This window comes from Aulonocara stuartgranti (assembly GCF_965226115.1).
Source record: "Aulonocara stuartgranti genome assembly, chromosome: 14".
Taxonomy (NCBI): Eukaryota; Metazoa; Chordata; class Actinopteri; order Cichliformes; family Cichlidae; genus Aulonocara; species Aulonocara stuartgranti.
In genome coordinates this window covers 7,683,262-7,707,678 of record NC_138950.1, presented here as the reverse complement: position 1 = coordinate 7,707,678, position 24,417 = coordinate 7,683,262, and the positions used below count along the sequence as shown (strand labels likewise).

At 37.5% G+C, this 24,417-nt stretch overlaps 1 protein-coding gene across 4 annotated transcripts in view; it reads right to left on the bottom strand.

Moving 5' to 3' along the window:
• Positions 1–24,417, bottom strand: part of arhgap42b (Rho GTPase activating protein 42b) — a 79,783-nt gene that overhangs the window by 43,525 nt on the left and 11,841 nt on the right. For all 4 annotated transcript variants that reach the window (XM_082502508.1, XM_082502509.1, XM_082502510.1 and 1 more), the window contains exons 2-3: positions 11,528–11,623; positions 8,725–8,786 (exon numbers count right to left, since the gene is read on the bottom strand). In XM_082502508.1, the coding sequence (XP_082358634.1) occupies positions 8,725–8,786; positions 11,528–11,623 (158 nt within the window). The remainder of the gene's footprint in view (positions 1–8,724; positions 8,787–11,527; positions 11,624–24,417) is intronic.

Here is a 24,417-nt window from a genome sequence, read left to right as displayed (position 1 = left end):
ATATTCTGCATTAACTCTTGCATGCATGTTGCACTCTCAAAACTCCTTTCCACGGTGAAGCATTTAAGCATTTAAGGCTCAATGTCTCCTTAAAAGACAACAGCAACAGAAAAATACATCATATCAGTAAACAGCTCTTCTGGTGGTTGCCTCAGTTTCCACACTTTTGGAGAAGCAGCTGTCTCCAGACACTGAGAAAATGCTTTCCATCAGATGAATCAGTGACCTTGTTTTACTCAAGTGTAACATACAGTAACAAGCAGAAAGCATAAAGATAACAAGAGCAATGAAGAGGAAAGAAATCACACTAGTGTGTTATGAACTGGTTTCAAAACAGTGACAATCTTCAACTCTTTCAGGTTATTTCTCTGGTTTCTATCACTCACTGCATGATCGGAAGTCACAACTTCCATGCACCAGTACCAATCAACATGGCCTGCTTTGATGAGAAAATTGGTTTTGGGAGGGGGGGGGGGCTATGCTGTTAAAGCATTATCATTACTTAGCACATTATTTGGAAGTAAAAAGTAACTGTCACAAGAAGGAAAATGAATCATGAAATAGGACAGATTCTTTACTTTGAACATATTTTCTTTTCCAAGAAAATATCCTAAAAGTATCCCAAAGTGGGGATTTGGGCTACTCGTAGGGCGATCGTGGCTTAAAGAGTTGGCAGTTCGTCTTGTAACCGGAAGGTTGCCGGTTCGAGCCCCGGCTTGGACAGTCTTGGTCGTTGTGTCCTTGGGCAAGACACTTCACCTACCGCCTGCTGGTGATGGCCAGAGGGGCGATATGGCAGTCTCGCTTCTGTCAGTCTGCCCCAGGGCAGCTGTGGCTACAACTGTAGCTTGCCTCCACCAGTGAGTGAATGAATAGTGGAATTGTACAGCGCTTTGAGGGCCCCGAAAATCGCTATATAAAATGCAATCCATTATTATTACAAAGTCTTGATATAAACCTCAGTAGATTTAAGGAAAACATCTAAAATTAAAATGACATTTATCTATTGCAATAAAGAATTTCAGTCAAACACTGCATGTGGAGGATTTCTTAAACAAATAACATAGCCATAGCATGCCGGCATGTATTAACCAGAGTGGGTGATAACCAGAGAAATTTTTGCTCATACTAACTGAGGTTTACTTTAGCTTTGGGGCGTGTAGCACAACGGTTTGATGATGTTCACTCCAAATACTTTTCAGACTTTCATTAAACAAGCCACCATGAATGTGCCTCAGAACAATGACTGCCTTTATTTCACTGTGTTGTTTCAGGGTCAACGGGACATTCCTCAGTTCACAGGCCAGCACACAAGCTACCCACATAGCAGAATTACTGTACTGTTAAATCCTGGGAAAACAGCAGCAGCATATTGCTCACCACAGACACACTTTTTGCATTTAATGTCAGGCAAAGACACAAAATATGTATAATTGCATGTCTGTGAATGACTTGTAAACCAAAGGAAATTCAATATGGGGAATAAATGCATCACATGCAGCTGAGGGACTATTAGGGAATGCTTTTCTTTAATAAAGGGGGAAATGAATTTGAGAAGTGTATTTCCCTCTCTCTCTCACACACACACACAAATATATATATATTGACATTGTATACATTGCATTTTAATGCTCTTGATACTCCTTTAAATAACTGTGGAGGAGTAGTTGCAGTCTGGAAAATTTAAGAATAGACTCCAGCTCCAGTCTTGCAGTGGGAAGTTGGGCAATTATGCTGCCCACAACATACCCGTCTTCTTCTGTGAATGTCTGTTGGCTGCTATTCTTCCATCTCCAGATTAGTGTCTTCATAAAGGGCACAATGACAGAACAATAAACCTTGGAAGTTCTTGATAGTGGAAGAAACGCAGGCTTCCAAAGGAAAACTACTTAAGCACATGGAAACTCCACACAGCAGTGACAGCAGACACTGAGCTACTGCGCTGCTTGAGTTACTGTTTTCATTTCGAATATAAAGGCAAACTGCAATCAAAGCGAACATTTGTGCAAAAGGTGACTAAAATATTTGGGCTATTTATCTACTGATGTGTTTATGCATGCCTGTTCTTTAAAGTAACTGCAATTCAGTTGTTCCCAACCCCCAAATATATTATGCTGCTCTTAAGGTAACCAAAATATAAAAAAAGAAGCAACAACACCATGAAAACTCAATGTGTTTTTCAGCGCAGCCTTATCCCAGGGGACATGGATATCACTCCAAGAGCCCCAACATCAGGGCACTGCCCTTCTTCTCCTTAATGCCATCCATGCTCAACAATGCTGAACCTTCTCAAACCATGCAGAACTTTAACCATTTTCACTATTTCTCTGATGGTTGGAGGGGAATTCAGGGGAATCAACTGGGGAATAATAGCAAAAATCTTTTTACCAGGATAGAATTTGGGAAGTTTTTAAGAGGAATAACACACTTGGGTAGTTGACAAGCCAATCACAAGCCACAAAGCAAAAAGATTTTAGGCCTGGCTGCCTGCTGAGCCAACAGACAATATAAAGCTTCATGCTTGGCAAACCCTGCAGAAATTGTGCTACTGGTAAGAGTTTTGTCCAAGCACCAGAGGCAACTTAGATTTAAAGCACGCTAGGTAATACTCCAGAAATGACAGGGACCTTGATTTGAGACATGCATATTTCCTCTATATCCAGTCTGAAATATCTACATTTTTAGTCACTCTCATCAGTCTGTGCTTTTCTTACAGATTCAGTCCAGATGTGAAACGGTACTAGATGGAGGGGTTCTTCCTTTTTTTCCCCCACAGCCAGCTTCTGAAAGTTTTCAACTGCTCTGTCTGAGCATGACAAGTTTTTTTCTATTCTTTTTACTAATGTGTGGCTGCAAGCACATCTGTCTGCTGTAATCTATTAGGGGAAACAAACCTGCAAAATAGAAACACCATCTGGCAGTGATTGTGGTTTAACAATAGCAGAGAGTCAAGTCTCAGCTGATATATCTCACAATATTTCATGGTTTGAGCATAGGATAGTCTCCTTGTTAGGAAATGTTTCATACATTTGGTGAACATGTGTTGGCTTGAGATGTGCTAATTAAGTTCTGAAGACCAACTGCTGTAAAGACTGAGATGAAACTTTCTGGTTATCTGTACTTTTCTCCTGGTTTGTCTCAGTCAGATGCATAAACTGTGACAGTGGATCTGGAAGAGATTCAGGGAGTTTCCTTTTTGTGCATTGCCACACAGTAACAGTGAAAAGTTGACTGTGAATTAAAAGCTGTGAAGTACTTTTTGTTGCATCTTTGTAGTTCAGTGTGAGATACCTGTCTGCTATTTAGACTTCGACTGCAATAGACTTTATTAGAATTGCAGTTAGGCTCTGGTTTATTCTGCTTCTATCGGTGATTTTCACTGTGGTCAACTTTTACCTAATTTAATTAAATGGAAAGTCATGTAACTGTTTATTTAAGGTCTCACAGCTGGGGAAGCCAAACAATGAGACAGAGGGATATAATCTCCCTGAACATCCATAAAAGGCTATAGGGAAAATTCAAGAGGACTATAAATGCTACAAAGAACAACATGGCGCATTATTTTTAAATGTTAGAAGTTTGAAAGCACCTAAGGACTTACTAGATCTGATCAGCAGCCAGACTGAGTAACTGAGGAAAAAGGGCCTTGGTCAGACTAGATTAACCGAATGGTCGCTATAAATGAGATCAAAATTTCCTTTGGGAAAATGGGAGAAACTTACAGAAGGACAACCATTAGAGCAGCACTCCATCAATCAGGCCTTCTGGTATAATGGCCAGGCGGAAGCCATTCATCACAAAAAGGCACATGACAGCGTGCTGGAAGTTTGCCAAAAGGCACATGACAAACTCTCAGACCATGAAAAGAAAAGCGCGTATATGCTGAAAATATAATTTCACAATCTGGCCGCAATTCGCAGTCGTCCCCATAGTCAAGCATAGTCTTAGAGGCAGTATCAAAACGGTGCCAATGTTTGGCAAGTCAGACACGTTTTACATTTTGACACAATAAGCATACCAGGAAGAAATCACAGGACCAGCTTTTCGAAAACTCTGTAAAAGTCCTGGAGTATCTCAGCCAGAGTCAGGAGAATCTCTGGAGAGGCCTCAAGGTTGTTATCCACCAACACTTTCCATCAAACTAGGTAAGCTAAAAGAATTCTGCCAAGAATAGGAGAAACCAGAAGAAAGCTGTTCCAAGCTTGTGGCTCATTCCAAGGAAGACTAGAGTTTGCGATTGCTGCCAAAGGTGAATCAACCAAGTATGAAGTGAAGGGTCTGACTGCTTATGTAAATGGGTTATTTCAGTCTTTTGAGTATAGCCTTACAAAACACTCCAGCTGTTTAAAAAAAAATACTGTGGAGTTGTCATATCGAGACTAACAAGAAAATTATATAGCTGTGATATCAGCATAAAAACATGGTAGAAACTCGACTTTATTTTATATTCATTTAATCATTTCAAATAAAAATGAATTCATTATTAATTTTTAGCTGGGACCTAAACTGACTGCAAGTTTAGATAATCTAAAGGGTTTGATATTAAACCCTTTTTCTTTTATTCCTACATAACTGGCTTGTTGCCACCAATATGTTGTTTATAGCAAAACAAGTAATTTAATAGCTCTATAAGCTCTGTGGTGTCATTAACCTTTTTTCATCAGCTTTTATACTTGACTTGAAAGGTGTTTACATTCTGGGTGCTACAGCATTCATTTTTTGTTTTGTGGTCATCTATGGATGTTTGACCTTCTCTGTACAAAAATGATGTATGCTAACAGTTTGAGGGCAGTTTGTTTTTTATTTGATCTGCTACAAAAAAAGAGTGATTAAAAGACAAATATGACATTCTTGGACTCATCAAAGCTTTCCGAAAGCATTTGAATGGTCATTCAAATCAAATCAAGACGCTATTGTAGTGGAAACTAGGACGTATATATCAATCAGTGAACTTGGTATAACCAGTTTGGCTCTATAAAAATGAGCAAAGTACTTGTTGTAGCTTACTGAGGAGCATCATTCACAGTTTTATGCCCCAAGTCATGTGAGTCATTTAAAGTTTCCATTTCATATATAGGAGCAATGGAGAAAAAAATAAGGCAGCATTCAGTTCAAAGTAAACAAAATCCTTGAATAATCTTCTTGGAAAATGATATCAAAAAGTCACTTTTGCACACCACGGGGATTTAAAAAATACAAAGTTTATCTAAGGCATTAGTTACATTGCACCTGTGTCCCAAGAGATTTAGAATGCACACAGGTAAAAAACAAGAAAGAAAGAAAACCATAAGAAAAAGCGTTTCTTCCTGCATCACATTACAATCAGCTCAAAGTGCAGAGATCAGAACCCTGTTTCTTGCATATTCCAGAGATCTGAGGAGACAGAAGACTGCTAGGTGAAGAGAGGCAAGATGATGCAAAGAGGATACTTTTCAAGCAAGTAGGGGGGGAAGTGTGTGTGTGTGTGTGTGTGTGCGTGCTATGAATATGTTTTTACTTATTAAATCTATCAAAGATGAATGAAGTGCTGCATCCCATAGCTTCTTTGCCTAGCCACAGCCGCTTTGATTTATTAAATTTACTTCTATGACTTTGGATTCTCAGCTGTGCCGTCATTTAAATTCTCTTATCCAGTTCAGCTTGTCTCTGCTTGTCATTTTGACTTGTTTTTGTTTTTTTCACCATTTTGAAATGACACGACTACATAATATTTACATATTAATGCACATGCAAACGTGCTTTAATATGTAAAGCACGTTTAATATGTCCTGTCAATTTTTAATTTTATGTCTACAGTAGCACTAGTGTCAGCTTCCTAGTATTTGTGTTGAATCCTAATAAATGCACAGATAAATTATACCCTCTTTGTCAGCCCCCAGATGAGCATCCCTCTTCAGCATGTGGGTTTCTTAACACATTTTCCCCCAAATCTAACAAAGTACTTAGAAATGTGAAAAGAATCAGCAGCTTATTTGTTTTATTTATCCAGGCAGCTAATCTCGCCAGATTAAGAATCACTTCTATGAGCATATTCTGGGCCCAGACAGTGAAAATTAACTTTGTAAGAATTTTGATGTGGTGTGAAAGCAGACGAAATCTCCACGATCACTATTCAAATACAAAGCTCTTAAACAGTCTCCTTCTGACTCAGGGCCTGCCTGGCAACCTCACTAATGAAAGGCCTGCTGCTCTTTATTAGATGATAATTATGTTTACGTATAGAAAATGCTCTTTGGATGTTGCATCAATGCAACATCCAAAGAGCACATGGAATAATGATTTATCAATTATTGCTTTGCTAATGACTCACAGCAAGAAGCCCTTAGCCCTTGTGGAGGTTTTTCCCTGGGAGCTCAGATTAGTGAAACCACCCCAAAAACAAGCCAAACAAAAAAAACAAAAAAACTAGCTTAATGTTGCCATTATCAACCCAGGACAGGCTTGCAAAACAGCTTATTTATCTCAAGAACTCACTTCCTGGTTAAACAAAAGGTTAACCTTGGTTAAAATTTCCGATGCCAGTGAAATAGATTGGCAATAATTGACTAACTGCGAAGAAGATGCATGATCTAATGCATTTGTAAGCATCTGAGCTTTGGAAAAAAAAGAAAAGAAACATGTTTCACAGGTGACATACATTTATTAATGTTACCTTTATTCTTGTAAAATGATTAGGATGACACAATATTCCTTAAAGGTATGTAGTCTAACGAGAGATGACCCATTTCTTTAAGTGCAACTCTTTCCATCATAAAATTGAGTTGTGCTTTGAGTGTCAGCTGTGAGATTCGCATTCACATTCACTGAAACTCTACATAATTTTAGAAATATATTGCAAGCCTATCCAAGAACATAGAAGCATGGGTACAGTATAGCCATGTCCATCCATCCATCCATCCATCGTCTAACACTTATCTGATATGGTAGCTTGTAGCCCATCCCAGCTACCTAGCGTGAGAAGTGGGGTGTGAATGTGAGGGTGAATGCTTGTCAGTATAGCTGTATATATGTAACCACAATAACCACATATTGTAGACATGCAAACTTATGTGAGATCTGTACCTTAAACTTCAGTGAGCTATCTCAAATAAAAGTTTTGGTATCAAACATTTACTCTCTGCAGTCTAAAAAACGTGGCAGTATAAAGTTTGTAGATTCCTCCGTCACGGTGAACACAGTTCTAATGAAAATGTCTGAGGTAATTGCAAAACCTGTAACTGCTAACCTACAGCTGGTCACATTTGCATATCAGACCTCTTAAATCAGATGTACAGCTGAAGTATGTAGACTAATGTAATTGCTGCCTTGAGACATCTCTTAGTGCCACTTTCATAAACAGCTACTTTTACCTTTAAATGCTAGACACGGGATATGTTCTTTTTCTGCATGAAAACATCGACTCAGGGGAACTAACAAAGTTGTAAAACTTAAACTTTAAAGATGTGCAACTTTAAAACAAATAAAGTAAAAGCAAAAATACTACCAAGCATTTTATGTTTCACTGTACTGTTTATACTCTACAACTGTGCTTTCTAACCGTCTAATCCACACTAGAAAAACCATGCATGGATAAGATGACGTGGAGGTGTGCACAGACAAATACTCTGTTCCTTTCAACAGATATCTCTATACTGTCATTAGCCAAAAAATTAAATTATGACAAACACACAAAAAAACGTGTCTGCTGTCAACTGCTTATCCTCCAAGAAAAAAAAAGCCATACTGTTGGTTGAGGTGTGTGTGTATGTGTGTGGGCTCAGTTCTGCAACATTCTCACACCAGGTGGGGCATAAGCCCCTCCCTCTGGCCCCTTCCAATGCCCTTGCCCTTTATGTCATGCCTGGTTTGTCTGCAGGCATTCAGCGGAGTTGGAAGCCTTTTTTTCTGACCTTTAGACCAGCCATCCGGAGCCATAACTGCCACTTTTTGTACCATGCTAAAAAAAAAAAAGCCAACGATCTTAGTTCAAAAATCCATCAAAGAAAATGTGGGGCTTTAAATTGTTTTGCCAAAGTTTCTCCATTCCGTTGCCGTTTTAATGTATTTTCATATTACTACCTGTATCAATCATTATGTTATGCTCTGTTGACTTCCAGTCATCTGAAACCTATAGGAAAAATGTTTCTTCCAAGAATAAAAACCTCTAAAGAATGTCAGTTCCTATAATTCAGTAATAGCTTATGTTCTTATAAACTAAGTTAGTAAAGCTGTGTAACTAGAGACTGTGATGCTCTGGTCAACAGGTTAATGCAGATCTACTAAGTACTCAGTATAAGTAACAAATCAAATTGATTTCATTATGGTAAAATAAACAGCTACTGTTCCATTTTGCTTTTTGTGAGCTGCAACTACATCAACTAATCATTAGCATTGCGGCAAAACTTTATATGACCACCCACTGCAACCACAAACTCACTGATATTTCTATCGTCTTGATTGACTACTATAAATTCCAGACACAAAATCCATGTTTAAAATCGAATGTTTGGATTTAGCAAAGCAAACAGATTAAAAGTGAACGTACTTTCAGCACGCAAAATAAAATAAGAGGAAACTATTAACTAGATAATTGGCAATATTTGCTTTAGTGAATGTGATTTTGTTTTATTGTTGTATATCAAGTTATAAAAATCGCTGTCAATCACCGGATGCAATAAAGACTGCAGCGCTTCTGTTTGAAATCTTAATTATGGTTTTGTTTGGTGTCTAAAATTGGATTCTTACCAAGCGTCTTCTTTCCTCTTCAACGGTGTTCAACAGCTGCGAGAACTCTTTGAATGACTGGGCTGAAACAGAATAAGACATATCGGCATATTAAAATGTTTGGTCAATATATATATCAGTATGTATGAGTCCCCATTTCACAATATATTCACAGCTGAGAGAGTACACACAGTGAACTGGGCTGTTGACACAGTCACATGATTAAAAAAATACGTAAGCAGAAAAAAAAGCATAGCCGTTAAACGTCAGCTGGTCCTGGCACCCTACGAGCACTGGAGAGGCGTGATGCTAAAATGTTTATTTGCACTGCAGCTTCAGACCTTTCAGTGCAGTACATTTTAGAACCTAATAAAAGCATGCAGCTGTCCAATTTAAGCCAAGACCAGCAGTAAAAAGAAAGGAATAATAAACCAACAAAAAACAATACTTCAATTGAACCCACTGATTGCTTCCCTTTATTTTCTCCCACAGCTAGGGTTTGCAATATACTGTCACAATACAGGAGAGACTGATGTGATAGAGATATGTTCCTGCCATCAGGGTTATACTTCAGTGGCTTATATTACATTTTGCAGGGCCAGATGAATTCAGCATACAATGCATCGAGGCTTATCTGACACAGAACTGTGCCTTGATAGCTTTACAGCTTCATTAAATAGAAGGCCAGATACAACGTGGCCTGTCTTGGTCAGCCCCTGTGTCACCCTATGTCTAGCCATTTAGCAGCGGTCGAGCTGCTCTGCTTGCCAAGACAGTAACATCATTATCAACCCCGACAGCCTGGCATAGGGACCCATGCATCATCTTAGACACTTTGGTCCATTTACACACCAAAGCTTTTAAAGACCGGGGAGCAATGATTTTGTGCCAGTGATCCTGCAGGCAGGCTGGCCTCCTATTAATGCTACCAGTTCCTCTATCAACGGTGAAAACCTCTCAGGGGGTAAAGGGCACAGCTGGAGCCACTGATGGGACAAGATTAGACTGTGAAGAAAGGAAATGGGAGTCAAAGTGGGGTTATAACTTGCATATCATTCACTGCTAAGTGGAGGGAAGGCAATAAACCCGATGAATCACTAAATTAAATAAAGTTTAGTACCTTAGGAACGAGATGAATTGGGAAGATAAGCTTTTTAAATGTACATTTTTCTGCACACTGTAGCTAGACAACAACAAGAGCTGTATGTTTACAATCAATTTTATGTGCTTAAAATGATGCTTTTTCTGTTCCATATTTAACATTTCAGAGCTGGATTTTTGCTCATCTCACTTATTCCACATTTGAACAGTTCTTGTCGACTAAAGGATTGACCTTCTATGAGTTGGGGCTGTAACTTTTCTAAAGATTTAAATTTCTATAGCCACATCAATCTTTTCGCCCCATTCTGGCTTGGAATGTGAATGTCACTGCAGGAAGTCATAGACTGAAATCAATAGAAGGTCAGATGAACCTGTCTGGCAGCACATACAGGATCCCAATGTTATGTGGGGAAGTAAGGAGCATCAAAGTGAACTATACCAATACTGCATCAAGATCATGGCTGGCATTCACACAAGGGTCTAGGTATGTCAGTCAGAAAGTTCAGTTTCATTGATGACTAGATTGATTTCAACAGGCTGTTTTTTTCCTCAAATAGTAATCGTGGCCTTTTCTCCCTGACATGGTGAATGAACCGAGTAGTATTGCAGGAAGGATACTGAAGACGTGGACACAAAATCACACAAACACTATTTTGCATTTTCATTTTTACTTTGATCCTGATTAAAGGCTGCCCAAACAAATTTGCCAACGTCTATAAATAACACAGTACACAAATTCTTCCCAACACGTGGCATGAAACTGTCATCAGAACCATTTCTCCTGTGCCAGTTTCATGCATCGCCAAAAAGGTTCAGTTACAGGTGCGCTGCTAAAACATCCATTGTTGAGTCTAAGATGATCAGATTCTTAATTACAAGGGAAGTCAAGGGAAGGGTCTCTAATTAAAGTGTGGTTGATTCTAATGAGGTTTAGATTTGGATGTGGATTTTTCCAGTAAATATAATTGGTCTCCTGCACCCATGGCCATCACACAGTAACAACAGCTTTGTGAGGGGAAAAAAGGACTATTCATTTTGCATTCAGGTGAACATTACAGCCTGTAGAGGAGGTCGATATCTAGTCTAGCCCTCACAGATGGACAGTAATTCAGCAGTCTACAGCTCCACAGAGCGAAAGACTCAAGCTGGGGATAATGAGCAGTGCAAAAAACGGAGACGAAGAGGAGGCCAAACTGGGAGTCATGCCCATTAGAGCCAACGAGGCCCTCTGCACAGCTGCTTTCATATTCCTCTTGGAGGCTAGGAGGTTTGCACCTTCATTAATCTCTGACACTGATCACAATTAGTCCCTTTGATCTCATATAGGCTTGAAAAGATACAGGAAAAGCATCATAAGCAAATCAATAGCATTAATTATACATGCACAGCAGACAAGCTTAACATCCATACACAAAGCCAAACCCCATTCTAAGATCACGCTGGATTATATTTGAAAAAATGAACAGCATTAGTGTTACAGCATTTTCTTTCTTCGTTAATTACTTTTACTAATATACAGGTTAACTATAAACGAATCGTTTGAGCATGTGACCTTTACAAGACAAGTGCCCGCATGATACATGTGGGGGCGCAGCAACTGTTTTCCCACGAGAAACTAAAACATAAAAGAAAAATCAGATAAAAAAAAATCTGATTGATGTGATGCAAGAGATGAAACCTTAGCAGGAGGTGAATACTCTGTGCCTTGTTAAACTGGACTCACCGATGTTCACCTCATCATCTGTCTCTGCATCTCCTATGCACTCAAACTGGAACTCCTGCAGAGACTGGGAGAACTTCTGGACGGCAGCAGAAAGATCTGGAAAATCAGATGGGCTGAGCATCAGATGAGGCATACCACAGATGAAAAGCACACTGAAGACACATGAATCAAATTTTATTGTACATTATAAAGAAAAATGTAATGTAATTTAATGCAAATTTAATGTAACCTCCTTGGACTATACACAATAACCATTTAAAATTCGCAGACTTTGCTTTTGCACTAGATTTTACTTTATTTTGCTTTTCCACTTTCACAAAATGGGAACAAGCAGATGCATATTGCTGAAAACAAGACACACTTCGGGCAGAACATATTCTGCTGTTCCACATCAAAAAAGTTTAGTGGACACAGAGACAAATTACTGGTTTCTGCTCTGTTGCTGCATTTATTTCAGTTCATATAACAGATCTTTTTGCCAATTATGAGCAAAAGCCGTGTGCCCCATCCCTTCCCACACAATAACTGGAAATAGATTTTGCAACACCTGGGAAAGGGTGCCAAAATTTTGCTCCCAGAACTTGTTGTCAAAGCGGAAACAAAGCAGAACCCAGGACAACAGCTACAAGTTCTATAAGTTGTACTGACGTGTGGATAGTCAAATGACAGAAATTTCATATGGTTATACCATATCAAGATAACCACCACATCCAATAGCATTGCTTTAATTATTGTAAAGTTGCAAGGAATTATTTCCCCGGGCACCACAGCTGCATCATAAAAGATCAGCATATAAATAGGCCTAGTTTTTATCTTATTAATGGGCAACAATTAATATTCAAAACAGACAAAAGTCAAGTCTTTTAAAATCAACTGCTCTTTTGAACACAAACTAAATGAAAACATTCATTAAACAGCCTTTATTCAGTTTTTTGAAAGGCTTTCTTACATTAGTAGGAGGCAAAAAATGCTTCTAAAAGTATCGTATGGATGAGATAGATCAATGGTTTGTTCATGTGTATGTGTCTTTGTGTTTGCCTGCACACTGAAGTGTGCTAGTGAATGAGTAAGTGTGGTCTGTAAGCCTTTAAAATAGCATGTGGTGCCTTCAATTAAGAAAAGTGAGCATCTTAACATTCTGAGAACTGAGGATTGACCTGTGCTTTGATGCAACGTTTCCTGTTGCTGAAAAGAGGTGTTCTCATACTGTACATATTAATAATAATAATTCAGTGTCCAGCCTAACAGCCCAGGTCAGTGGCTCAGAGTTTTACTGACCCATGTACATTTTTACTGGCATGCAAAAAAAGGCCTCTAAATTCATTTCTACTGCAAGTCTCCAAGTCATCAAAGGAAGGACTCTGCGTCAAGGATATTTTTTAATTGAGTTATTCAAGTTATTCGATAAATCACTGCAGCCCTACTACGTCTACAGATATAAACTGACAATAGCATAAAGCTTGACAATTCATAACAGCAGATAACCAAATAATGGACTTTTATGAACTGCTGTCTGTCCATGTACACGCCCACTGACAGTCACACATTTGCAATATTTACTGGTGCCTGATCATAATACCTGGATCTGAAAAAATAAGCCCAGATGAACTGCCTAACCTTTGTCTCAAAAATGATAAAGCCCACACAGAAAATACAAATCAATAGAACAATTCCACCCTTGGATACTCCCCACTGCTAGGTATAAATCTATGATTTTATTGTATTCTACAGTTTAACTTGATCAAATGTCTTTTTTGACAACCTCCAGAGAGTACTGTCATTTTTTGTACTCCAAAACCTTCCAGCTATGAAAACACAAGTGCGTGTGACTGCCAGTGGAAATTTTTGAAAATATTTAAATGAGCCACAAGAATTTAACAATACAGCAGGAGAATTTCATAGTATTTTTTTATATGACAACAGTATCTATAAGCCTTAGTAATAACTGCTGATGAATAGAAGCAAGCTAAAGTCCAATAAAGATTGGAGGCATATTTACAAATGTGGCAATGAGAAACAAAACACCGCAGCTTAGCACGTGAACTGGTCCAAATATGATCCAATAACAAAGAAAATTGATTCAAGCTGCGGTCAGAAAGTTACAAGGCTGACGTCCTGCAATCATTGTTAGAGCTGCAGGCAGCACAGTTGTAAGCTCTTTGTCTCTAAAATTTGTATGCATAAAACTACAAGTTTATGAACAAGTTTACTTCATACAAAGTATTATACCTTTGACTTAATAGCAATGAGCCAGAAGTAGCCAAGAGCAATTTCTCTTTGTTTGGATTGATGAGTCAACCAGAGTGTAACATGTCCAGTCAAGAATTAGAGGTGCTTCAACAGTCTCTGATCTAATGCTCTCAATGGGAAAAAAAGACTAGGTTATCATTTCCTGAACCTTACCTGCCTTATATAAAACCTCCCACTTTCTCTTTGATCCATGGAATAAAGAAAAGAACTAAATGGGAACAGACAGACACCTCACCATGAGTTTAACTTCTGTTGCTGCTTAAAAAAAGTTGCACGAAACGATTTAATAGCTGATTAATGTTTTTTTTATATCTACATTTTTCTGCCTGCCTTGTCAACAGTTTTCAAAAGTTTATGTGGGATATTAAAAAATGTACTTAATTTCCCCAATTAGGCTACATCAACTTGCAACTTACTATTTTTTCATTTTTCTCCTCCCTCAAATAACAGCTTGGATGAGAGCTACACAAAAATTCTCCATATTTTCACACATTAAAAGACATACACACCTTCACATTTACACCAGGGAGTTTTAAACTGTTGGACGAAACAAAAATAAACAGTACTCAGTTAAAATCTGGTTTCCATCTTACACACAGATGTACACTATAAACCAATGATATGTATGGTAGAAATCAGGGCGTTGATTCAAGAGAAGATCTAATTACAGTTACAACTGAAATCACAAGGAGGAAAGAAATGCAGCAGTTTTTTTGCATTTAATGAAAGGGTCAGAGTAACTACAGTGATGACGTCTATAAAGCTAACCGAGCGCATGACTCACTTATAATTGTGGGCCAAGTAATGAAGCTGCATAGACACCAGAAGAGTTCTTATCCATCTTCTTATTTGTCTCTTTGCTGTAAGAATCTATGCCAACCAATCAAATTGACTGGTTTGTAGCTCTGAACACCAACTGGGGGCAGTCACTTCATTTTAATGTCTACTTCTTGAGCATGCCACGATGCGTCAAACTTAACTTTTCAATGAATTCAGTAACTTCTGTGTGTTCGGTGGTTTACTTAATAATCATTCATCTGATCTTCAGACTGAGGAAATTCCTGTGGACCCAAGTCAGTCGACTTTTAAGTATAAAAAGTATTTCTGGTAAAAATCTTTCATTTACCAGTACTCCTCCACTCTGCGCTTTCTGTGGGGGGAGGGAATTACAGACGGGTTGACACAGGCAGTGGAGACAGAATAAAAGGAAGTGCATCCATAAAAAGCAGGAAAAAAGTGAAGAAATTCTCAGACTGAATGCCTAAATGAAACAGGAACAAATAAATCAAAAGACGTGAATACAATATTTTGTATTGGAATATGCTCTGTAAAGAACGACTTCAGTCACTCCCTCGTGTCGTTGGATTAGTGATTGTGGAGGAACCTGGTAGCTGCGCTAAACTGCACAGTCATGTTATAATTAGATGCAATCTCATGTATGCCATATATGGCAATGAACACTGCTGCGTATATCTGTATATATGTGGCAGTGTTTATTGCATTTTTCAACAACTTTTCATCTAATCTACTTTACCCATTATATTGTTAAACTTTGGCTCTGCTCCTCACCAGAACAAGTACCATACAAGTCAAGCTTTTAAGGAAATCCGGTAAACTGCAGCCCTGTCACCAACATTAACAAGCAGCAGAAACAGCACAAAGAAAATTGAAAGTGATCATATTATACATTTTAGAAGAAAAAGGTATTGCTAAATAATGTTCAACATTTCTGCTTATAATTAGTAGCGCTTGCATCTGGTAAAAGTGCGGGGGTGTCAAGGTCAAGATATGTCAACTAGTCATGTCAGCCTAATTGACTTGCCATCATAACTAGTCCTGATAATCTTCAGGTTAAGCCTTAGAAGCATTATGTAGCCAATTGAAAAAGCCTTACTTTTGACATGATCACATGAAGTTGTTATTGGGAAGTACTTGGCTCCCTCATTCCTGCTTGCAGTTGTTATTTTTACTCTGTTTTTAATTGTGCAACTGAAGCTAATATGTTTCATATCTCAGTTACGTAAAGGTTAACGTGTGGGCCTGCTGAGGTGAAATTTTAATAATGAGTGAAGATCGGGCACGTGAGGGACTATTTCAACATTTCAACTTTCTTTTGGATTTATAATTAAAAACAAAACAAGGCAAAGATTCTAAAATGCCTTTTGCCTTTTATTTGCCAGCCCACTCAGTTCAAATGTATGCAGTGTTCTCATATCTATTGTTGACAATGACTCACTAATTGCTTCTTACCTTAATTATTCTCTCTTCAACAGTCTTTACCTAAAAAAACCCCCTCAAAAGTTAAAAGAAAAATAAATTTGACACAGATACAGTAACTGTGTTTATGTAATAGACTCATTAAAAATATAAAAGACTCATTAAGTACTATTAAGTACCAGCGGTTTTACAGGTCTCAAGTGTAAATGGCACACGTAGGTTTATGGTTACATGCTTGCATACAGTTTGTTCTTATACTTGAAAAAGCTTTGAATTTTGCTCGTTAAGAAGGATCCAAATTATCTTTAATACAATAAAAAAAGTTTAAGAGCAACCATCAAGTTACAAAGTTGCAAACCTTTGAGTTTCATTTTCTGCTGCAAATTGCCTGTAAGAGGATGCTTGACAGTTTATAAAAGATATAGTGGCTACCCAGAACAAAATAGCGTATCCTCACTAAAAGGGTCTAAACTTCACAGGAACAGAAATTGCTTGACAGGTCTGATATTATTCTAACCCTAACAGTCAGCACTGAGTCATTCAATTTCAATCTATTTAAGAAAGACAACTGCAAGGCTTCTCTTCTCGAATAGACCACACACTGAAGTGTTCATAAAAATATGTTGTTTTAAGTTTGACCGACCACTTGTAAATATTGCAGAGGCTGCACTGAACAGCACTGAGAGGAACTCAGAAAATGTATTGTGCCATTGATGCGCTACTATCGTTCCCACTTTGACTCTAAAACTGCAGATTTCAGATCGATGCCCTGCTGCAGTTGTCTGGGTGTGCTCACAGGACCATCAATAATGGATGATCTTTTAACTCTGATGCTCAGATTAACCCAACCTTTACCAAACCTACCAATGTTACAGTCACCTGAATGTAATGTTTCCTAACAGCCTTTATCAAAACCCAGGAAAATGCAACATTAAAATTACAACAAAAGTTTTGGTATTACAGGATATGGTCTTTGCCTTTTGTCTTAATTCTTCAGCTTCAACATCAATGTTGTTACTCTTGGTTCATTTGCAAAACCAATGTTCTCATTTCTAAAATTAATAAACCACAAACCACAATTCAAAAAGCTACTCACTGCTTATCAGAATACTCTGAAATAATAGAATTTAAATCCTCGACAAAATTATTTTTGATATTGCTTTATATCTATGGCAACAGCAATGGCCAAAACGTCATGGGATATGTTGGTTAATGAGCCTGGTCACACAGTTCTGTTTTTAATATGTGCTGTACATATCTACAACATTCCACTCTCTGATACTGCTCTACAGTGTTTTGGTGCTATTTTTCCTTGTGGTCAAAAACCCATAAAAGTATCAAGTAAAGGGTCTTTTATAGCAGCACCGAACTTAATATATCTGAACTCATTTTCTCAGACATCAAAATTAATACTAACTCTTCAGTTGATGATATGACTAACAAGAAATAGCACTTTAATTAATTTACTAGATTTAATTATGCCAATCAAAGTAGGAAAAAAGTGCTCTGTTAAATCATCCCCATGGTTGACCACCTCTATCTAGGAGCTCAAAAGGGTCTGCAGAGTAGCTTAGAGGAGATGGAGAAAAACTCAATTAGAAGTCCATCTACTAGCTTGTAAAGAAAGTGTTGCATCTTATAACAAAGCTGTCATAAAAGCCAGAGGAAATTATTTCTGAAAAATTACTGCTGATAATGAAGGCAACCCTAGACTATTGTTCTCTTGAGATGAGGAACATCACACCTCTGGAAAATGTGAGGAATACATATATATATATATATATATATATCAGAAAAAAAAATTTAACCTACCACATTCTTCATCTGCACTAAAGACAATTCTCAAATTTCACTCCTGTTTTTAATATAATTGTGTGGCTGAAATAAAACGCAAACCTTCACTCTCCAGGTTAAAGTATATTTTTTAACTGTATTTATTTTCTTTGTCTCAACAATCATTAAACAGAAGGCATTCAAGCCTGTCCTCACACAAAAATAAATAAAACAAAATAATAATTAGAGATTTAACACCCAACTATGATGCTAAGGCTGTTTTTAATTTATGATTAGCTTTTGGCAAATTTGATTACTTTATTCACCATCATGACTACTTGTAGGTTTTTCCTAATATGATGCTATTTCCTGAATCGGATTAAATATCTCCAGTAGGAAATTCTTTTTCAGCTGTGGAGATCAGGAATCCAATGGCACTTCTTGGGGTGATGAAAAATTCAGGTGTGTTGGTCTGCTACTGCGATATTCATTGCCATAACGTTGCCATTGCTGTAACGCAATGACACACAACTATATATGCTGAACTCTAGCCCTGGATTTAACTGGCATTAATAAATAAATAAATAAAAGTTAATGAAGATAAAAGGAAATTATTTTACCTCAATGAAATTGAAGGCGCTCATTTGGCAAGTAAACATACAGGATAAAACCAGACGTTAAGAGTCATGCTTATTTAGGAGTGACTGAGCATGAAGCTGCGCATTAAGTGTGCCTTTCATCTCAGCAATATTACCAAAATATCACCTTATCTGCACTCTTAGATATTCCACTGCCAAATTTGTAGACATCCATTAAATCTGCCCCCAAACTCAGTCTACCTCAAAATATTAAGGAAGCAAAGTCAGTGGATACTTTCAAGAAACTTTCAGAGAGGTTCTTCTTTAAACATTTTGCTTAATATTGATAGCTGAATAATATTTGCACAGGTAATTGACATTGATTGATGCCTTAGTACTATACGGCACATCTTGAGTAATCTTAATAGTTATAGAACAAATGTACTTTTATTTGAACAATACTAAATCTCCTCTCTCCTCAAAATAACTGAATTTACAAATAATATAGGTTCAGAAGAGCTCAAGGTTTAGGAAATGGTGGCGTTTCTGTCGCTCAGAAAGGTAATGTTCAGTTACTCAGTCCAATGGTTTCATAATGGGGGAGAGAAATGTTAATTATGCAGCTGCAGTGACTATTATTTGCAAGCATGTTTTCTCATTCCATCTCTCTCTCTTGTTCTCTGTGTCTCTGTTTAACGGGTTTTATTTAGCTCATTGTACTTCATTTTTTTTCTCTTTTCATTTTTGTCTCTTTGACATGTTGATGATTCTGTTTCATTTCGTGTTTTTAATGTGTTTTTATGTTTCATATCTCTGTAAACCATTGCATGTAATTTTGGCCTGTACAAATAAATTGACTTGAGCTGACTTCACAGACTTCAGCTTAATAACAAATGAAAGAGTCGACACAGACTTGAAATCTTTATATTATCAAAAGTAAATGTGATGGAGTCAGTTTGTATTGATTTCCTATTCTTTAATCACAGAGTTATGGGCTGCTCATGGGAAACATTAAACTGTTAAAAAGATTGGGTGCTCTTCTTAAAAAGAAGGGTTTTGAATGAGCTTTGTAGAAAAAAATATATAATTATGAAACTGAAACAAAAAGGGATATTTTCAGCATTAGCATTCAAGTTATGCATCTCCTCAAAACTATACCTCAGCAAATGAGCAGCAATGTAAATAAATAAAGCAGCTCCCAATTTTTAAGGTTTTTCTTAAAGGTAAAAAAATGTCCTTCATTTCAACCTTTTTCAAACTACTAGATTACCCATAATAAGCATAGTAGTTGGGCACAAACTAGTTCAGAAGTTGGTCAATACTTTAGCGCTTTTCCTGAATAGCTTGAATAGCTAATAAAAATTACAATACTTTTGTTCGTTACTCACTCACTCTAATTAGTACTGAAAAAGAAACCACTGGTGAACCAATAATATCCTCTAAAAAGTGTGTATTGTTATTACTCGCAAAGCAGTCAAACTCGCAATTCAGTTTCTGCAGCTGTGTTATGAATTACGTGGGCACAAAGAAAGTAAAGACTAGGGAAACAATATAAGGTCTATATAATAAACCTGATTTCACTGCTCTTTTTGAAACCAGAGTGTAATATGTGTGATTGTGTGTATTTCAGTATAATATTTATAGGTGAGGTGACTGACAGTTTTTTATACCCACATATAATGAACATTGATATGAAGATTGATTGATTTACACTTTAGATCTTATAATAAATTAGATATTTGTATAAATGTGCTTGTGAAAATAGATTTTAATATACATACGTGTGTGTGAATGAGTAATTGTAACCATGAAGGTACAAGGTGTGGAGATGGACAGTGCACAAGAGAATGGAAGAAGAGAGCGCAAGGTGGAGATGAGTGTCAGGGGTGATTTGTGGTTAAGGGATAGCAGCACATGTGAAAGGGAAGGCTTACTAGATGGTAGTGAGGCCTGCTATGATTTATGGTTTGGATTCAGTAGCACTAACAAAAAGACAGGAAGCTGAGCTAGCAGAGAGGTAGCAGGTTTGAAGAAGTTAAGGTTTTTACTAGGAATGACCAGAACGGACAGGGTTAGAAATGAGTATATCAGAAGGACAGCTGAGGTTGAGTGGTTTGGAGACAAAGAGAGAGGCAAGGCTGAGATGGTTTAGACATGTGCAGGGGAGGGAATTGTGATATATTGAACAAAGAATATAGAATAAGGAACTGCCAGGCAGGAGGAAAAGAAGAAGACCACTGAGGAGGTTCATGGATATAGACAAGCAGAACATGCAGAGGGTTGGTGTGACAGAGGTGGATGATAGGCATAGGGTGAGATGGAGGCAATTGATCCACTGTGGCAACCGCTAAAGGAAGCAGCTCAAAGAAGTAGAAGAACAAGATTTGAGTCTTTTGAGTCTTTCTGGTAAGATTTGCTTATAACTATACCTCAATGGGAAAACAAATGTACCACATTTTACTTTGGGCAATGTTTAAACGAGAGCTAGCGCAACAATTATGTATTTATTTTCTATTTAAATGCATTATTTACTAAGATCAGGAATTAGCACAAATAACTATGTATATTCCAGAAAATATAGCACAACCACTTACAAAGAAACCATCCCACTGAAACTAGCAGCAGCAAAGATAAATGGCAGGGGGATCAGTATAAAGGAAGATAAATGAACAGCTTAATTGTTTTATCCCCAGGGAAACAGTAAAGGTGTAATCAGCATAACATATTCCAGGCTTTATTGGTTTGAACATGAATGTTTACTGTTGGAAATCTGCATCTAAATGCACAGACTCACTGGACAGTTTATTTGTTACACCTGTGCAAACTCAATGCATCTGGCATGCAGACATGGCTAAGAAAATCTACTCTGCTAAAGAATTAAAAGACCAGTCAAGAGACTTCATGAACACTCCATTGCTACTGGTGCCCAATAGGCTGCTGTCACCTAAGATTAGAAAAATTGAGGTTACAGTGGGCACAGGCTCACAAAATTGGCAGGGTAGTACCACTGGGTAGTGGTAAGGCATTCTGGTAAATAGACAGTCTATTTTGGCCAGGATACATACATATACATATATATATATATATATATATATATATATATATATATATATATATATACACATATATAGTATTAGAACATTGGAAACATGTTAATTTGTAATATGGGTAATGACATCGGTGTTGATTTGTGCTGTAACATTCATATGGTGGAGGTAGAAAGCACGAATCTCTCCTAACATGTACCTTGAACAGTTTGAGCTGCTCCTAGTGGTATAATGACAAGGGCTGCTTTCTGGTCCACTTTAAGCCTCTTGGGCCAATTTGAACATCATTTACACACAGCAGCCTAACTGGGCAGTTGCTGACTGTGTCCATCCCTTTATACCTACAGTGTTGTTATGTTCTAATGGGCACTTTCAGCAGGATAATGTGCTGTGTCACATAACTCATATAGTCTTAAACAGAGTTTGCAACTTAAATGTCCTCCACAGTCACTAGATTAGGGTGAATGTAGCTCAGGAGGTAGGGCATGTCATATACTAATCAGAAGGTTGGTGGTCCGATCCTCAGCTGCTCCACTTTGCATGCCTTTGGCATAATACTAACCTCAAGCTGCTCTCTGAGTATGAATGTGTGTGAATGTTAGATAGAAAGTACTAGAAAGCACAGAAAGAAGTGCTTGGCTGAATGAGACAAGTTGTAAAAAGTACTTTGAGTACTCAGGTAGAGTAGAAAAGCAACCATGTACCATATATTTCAAGATCCATCATGAAGGTGTTGGTTACAAATCTGTAACAATTTTGTGAAGCTATCATATATCAATAAGTATCAAAAACTCTAAGGAATGCTACCAGCACTTTGTTGAATGCATGCTATGAATAATTAAGGCAGTTGTAGCCTCCAATGCATAATGGACTGTCACTAAATACAATAAATGCAAAGTCTTCACAACTTCAAAAAGCAATTCAGTTTCTGTATTGGTCATATCAAGAAAATATAATAATATGCATCACATGTAACACTGTTACCAAACATCAGTAGTTCATTCTGTAAGAAAGGAAGAAAATATGGAACAAAGGACACATTGTATATAGGAACTATAGTCTCTGTGGTTCCCTGAATATTTCATCTTATTCTTATACACCTATTCTGTCAGGAACAAGAATTTGGTGCATTCTGCTTTCAATTTGTGTAGCGAAATGGTGCTATGTTTTTCACAGAAGTAATGAGAGGAACAAGCCTAACTCGTATAAGGCGTGAATCTGAAAATGTTACCACATGAAGTGAAACACTGGTATAAGAAAAAAATACTGATGCCTGAGTAAGGGAGGTGAAAAAAGGAAGCAACCCACTTCTGATTTTACTCATTACATTAAACACCTTAAAATATTGTTGTCTAATTATATACTCAGCACACATTTTAAGATAAGATAAGATAAGATAAGATAACCTTTATTAGTCCCACACGTGGGAAATTTGTTTTGTCACAGCAGGAAGTGGACAGTGCAAAAGTTATGAGGCAAAAATTAGAATACAATAAGAATAAATACAGTACACAACTGTACAGAATAGAATAAAATTAAATACTATATACAGTAGAATAAAATAAAATAAATATACAATAAGATAAAAATAGAATACAAATACTATATACAACTGAGTAAAAATACAACGATGACAGAAAGGATTATTGCACTTAGTATTATTGCATATGTATGGATGTGTGTGCTTGATCAGTTAAAGTCTTTATTATGGAGTCTGACAGCAGTGGGGAGGAAAGACCTGCGAAATCTCTCCGTCCCACACCGTGGGTGCCGCAGTCTCCCACTGAAGGAGCTGCTCAGTGCTGTCACAGTCTGCTGCATGGGGTGGGAGATGTTGTCCAACAGGGATGACAGCTTAGCCGCCGTTCTCCTGTCACTCACCACCTCCACTGGGTCCAGAGGGCATCCTAGAACAGAGCTGGCTCAGTCTGCACTGCACTGAATTTTCCTATTAGAGTATTTAACTTGCAGCAATGATTCTTCTCAGAGTGAGAATGCAGTAAGAGGTAACTGAAGGAACAATAGTATTGTGTACCATCCTCCTGTATAGGTTTTAATCAAAGAGCAGAAGTCTGACCACCCAGGCAAGACGTTACTGGATGGAAAAGCTACGCCAGTTAGTGCCCAGTGTGAGAGATATGAGAAAGGACTATGGCTGTCAGTCATCGCACAACAAAACCCCCTGGGTACAACCTTTATCTCATCTCCAGGGCAACCTCATACTACCAAATTCCATCTGCTGACAGCGCCTGACAAAGCACAGACAACACTACATTTGAACCTGAAAGTCTTCCTGCAAACACTGCATACTTATTTCACTATTAGGACTTGACTAATACGGATAGTCATAGCAGTCATACACTCTACAAGAGCAATTCAGTTATTTTTAGTTTTGGGGTGGCAACTATATCTCAGTCAATAAAACATATAGTTTCTATGTCTGGTTGAACCACATAATCATGATTATGGTACTTTTATATGTAAGGTACCAAATTAACACCCTCCTGGGTTTTAGTATCCAAAGCATGAAAAATAAACAATTTCCCCAGCAGGAAATCAAACATTATTACTTCATTTTCTGTAAAACGCACTGATACTATGTTAAAATCCATTAAGCAATTTCTAGTTGATCCAGGCTTCAGTTTAATACAAGAAACTTCCTCCTAGTATGTCAAGCTTTTAAACCCAAGTCGCAAAGATGGTGGTTATGAAACAATTACATTTCTGAAACCCTCACTAAGTTCAAAATAAGTTTTAAAGTTGACAGACTTCCTCTACACAAAAATCCCTGCAAACTCAAGAAACATATCTCAAAAGAATCTTAGAAACTATCCAATTGACCTGCTAAATTTCAGGCATATTACAACATCTGTCTGCAGCACTCCCGGTTCACCGTACAATGTGACTGACATACTCATTATAACACTAATTACACAGCAGCATCCTTGTTGTGCTTTCACTCCTCTAAATAATTCTTTGGGGTTATAATGAAGTACCTTAACACAAATTAATGCAGAAAAGCTTT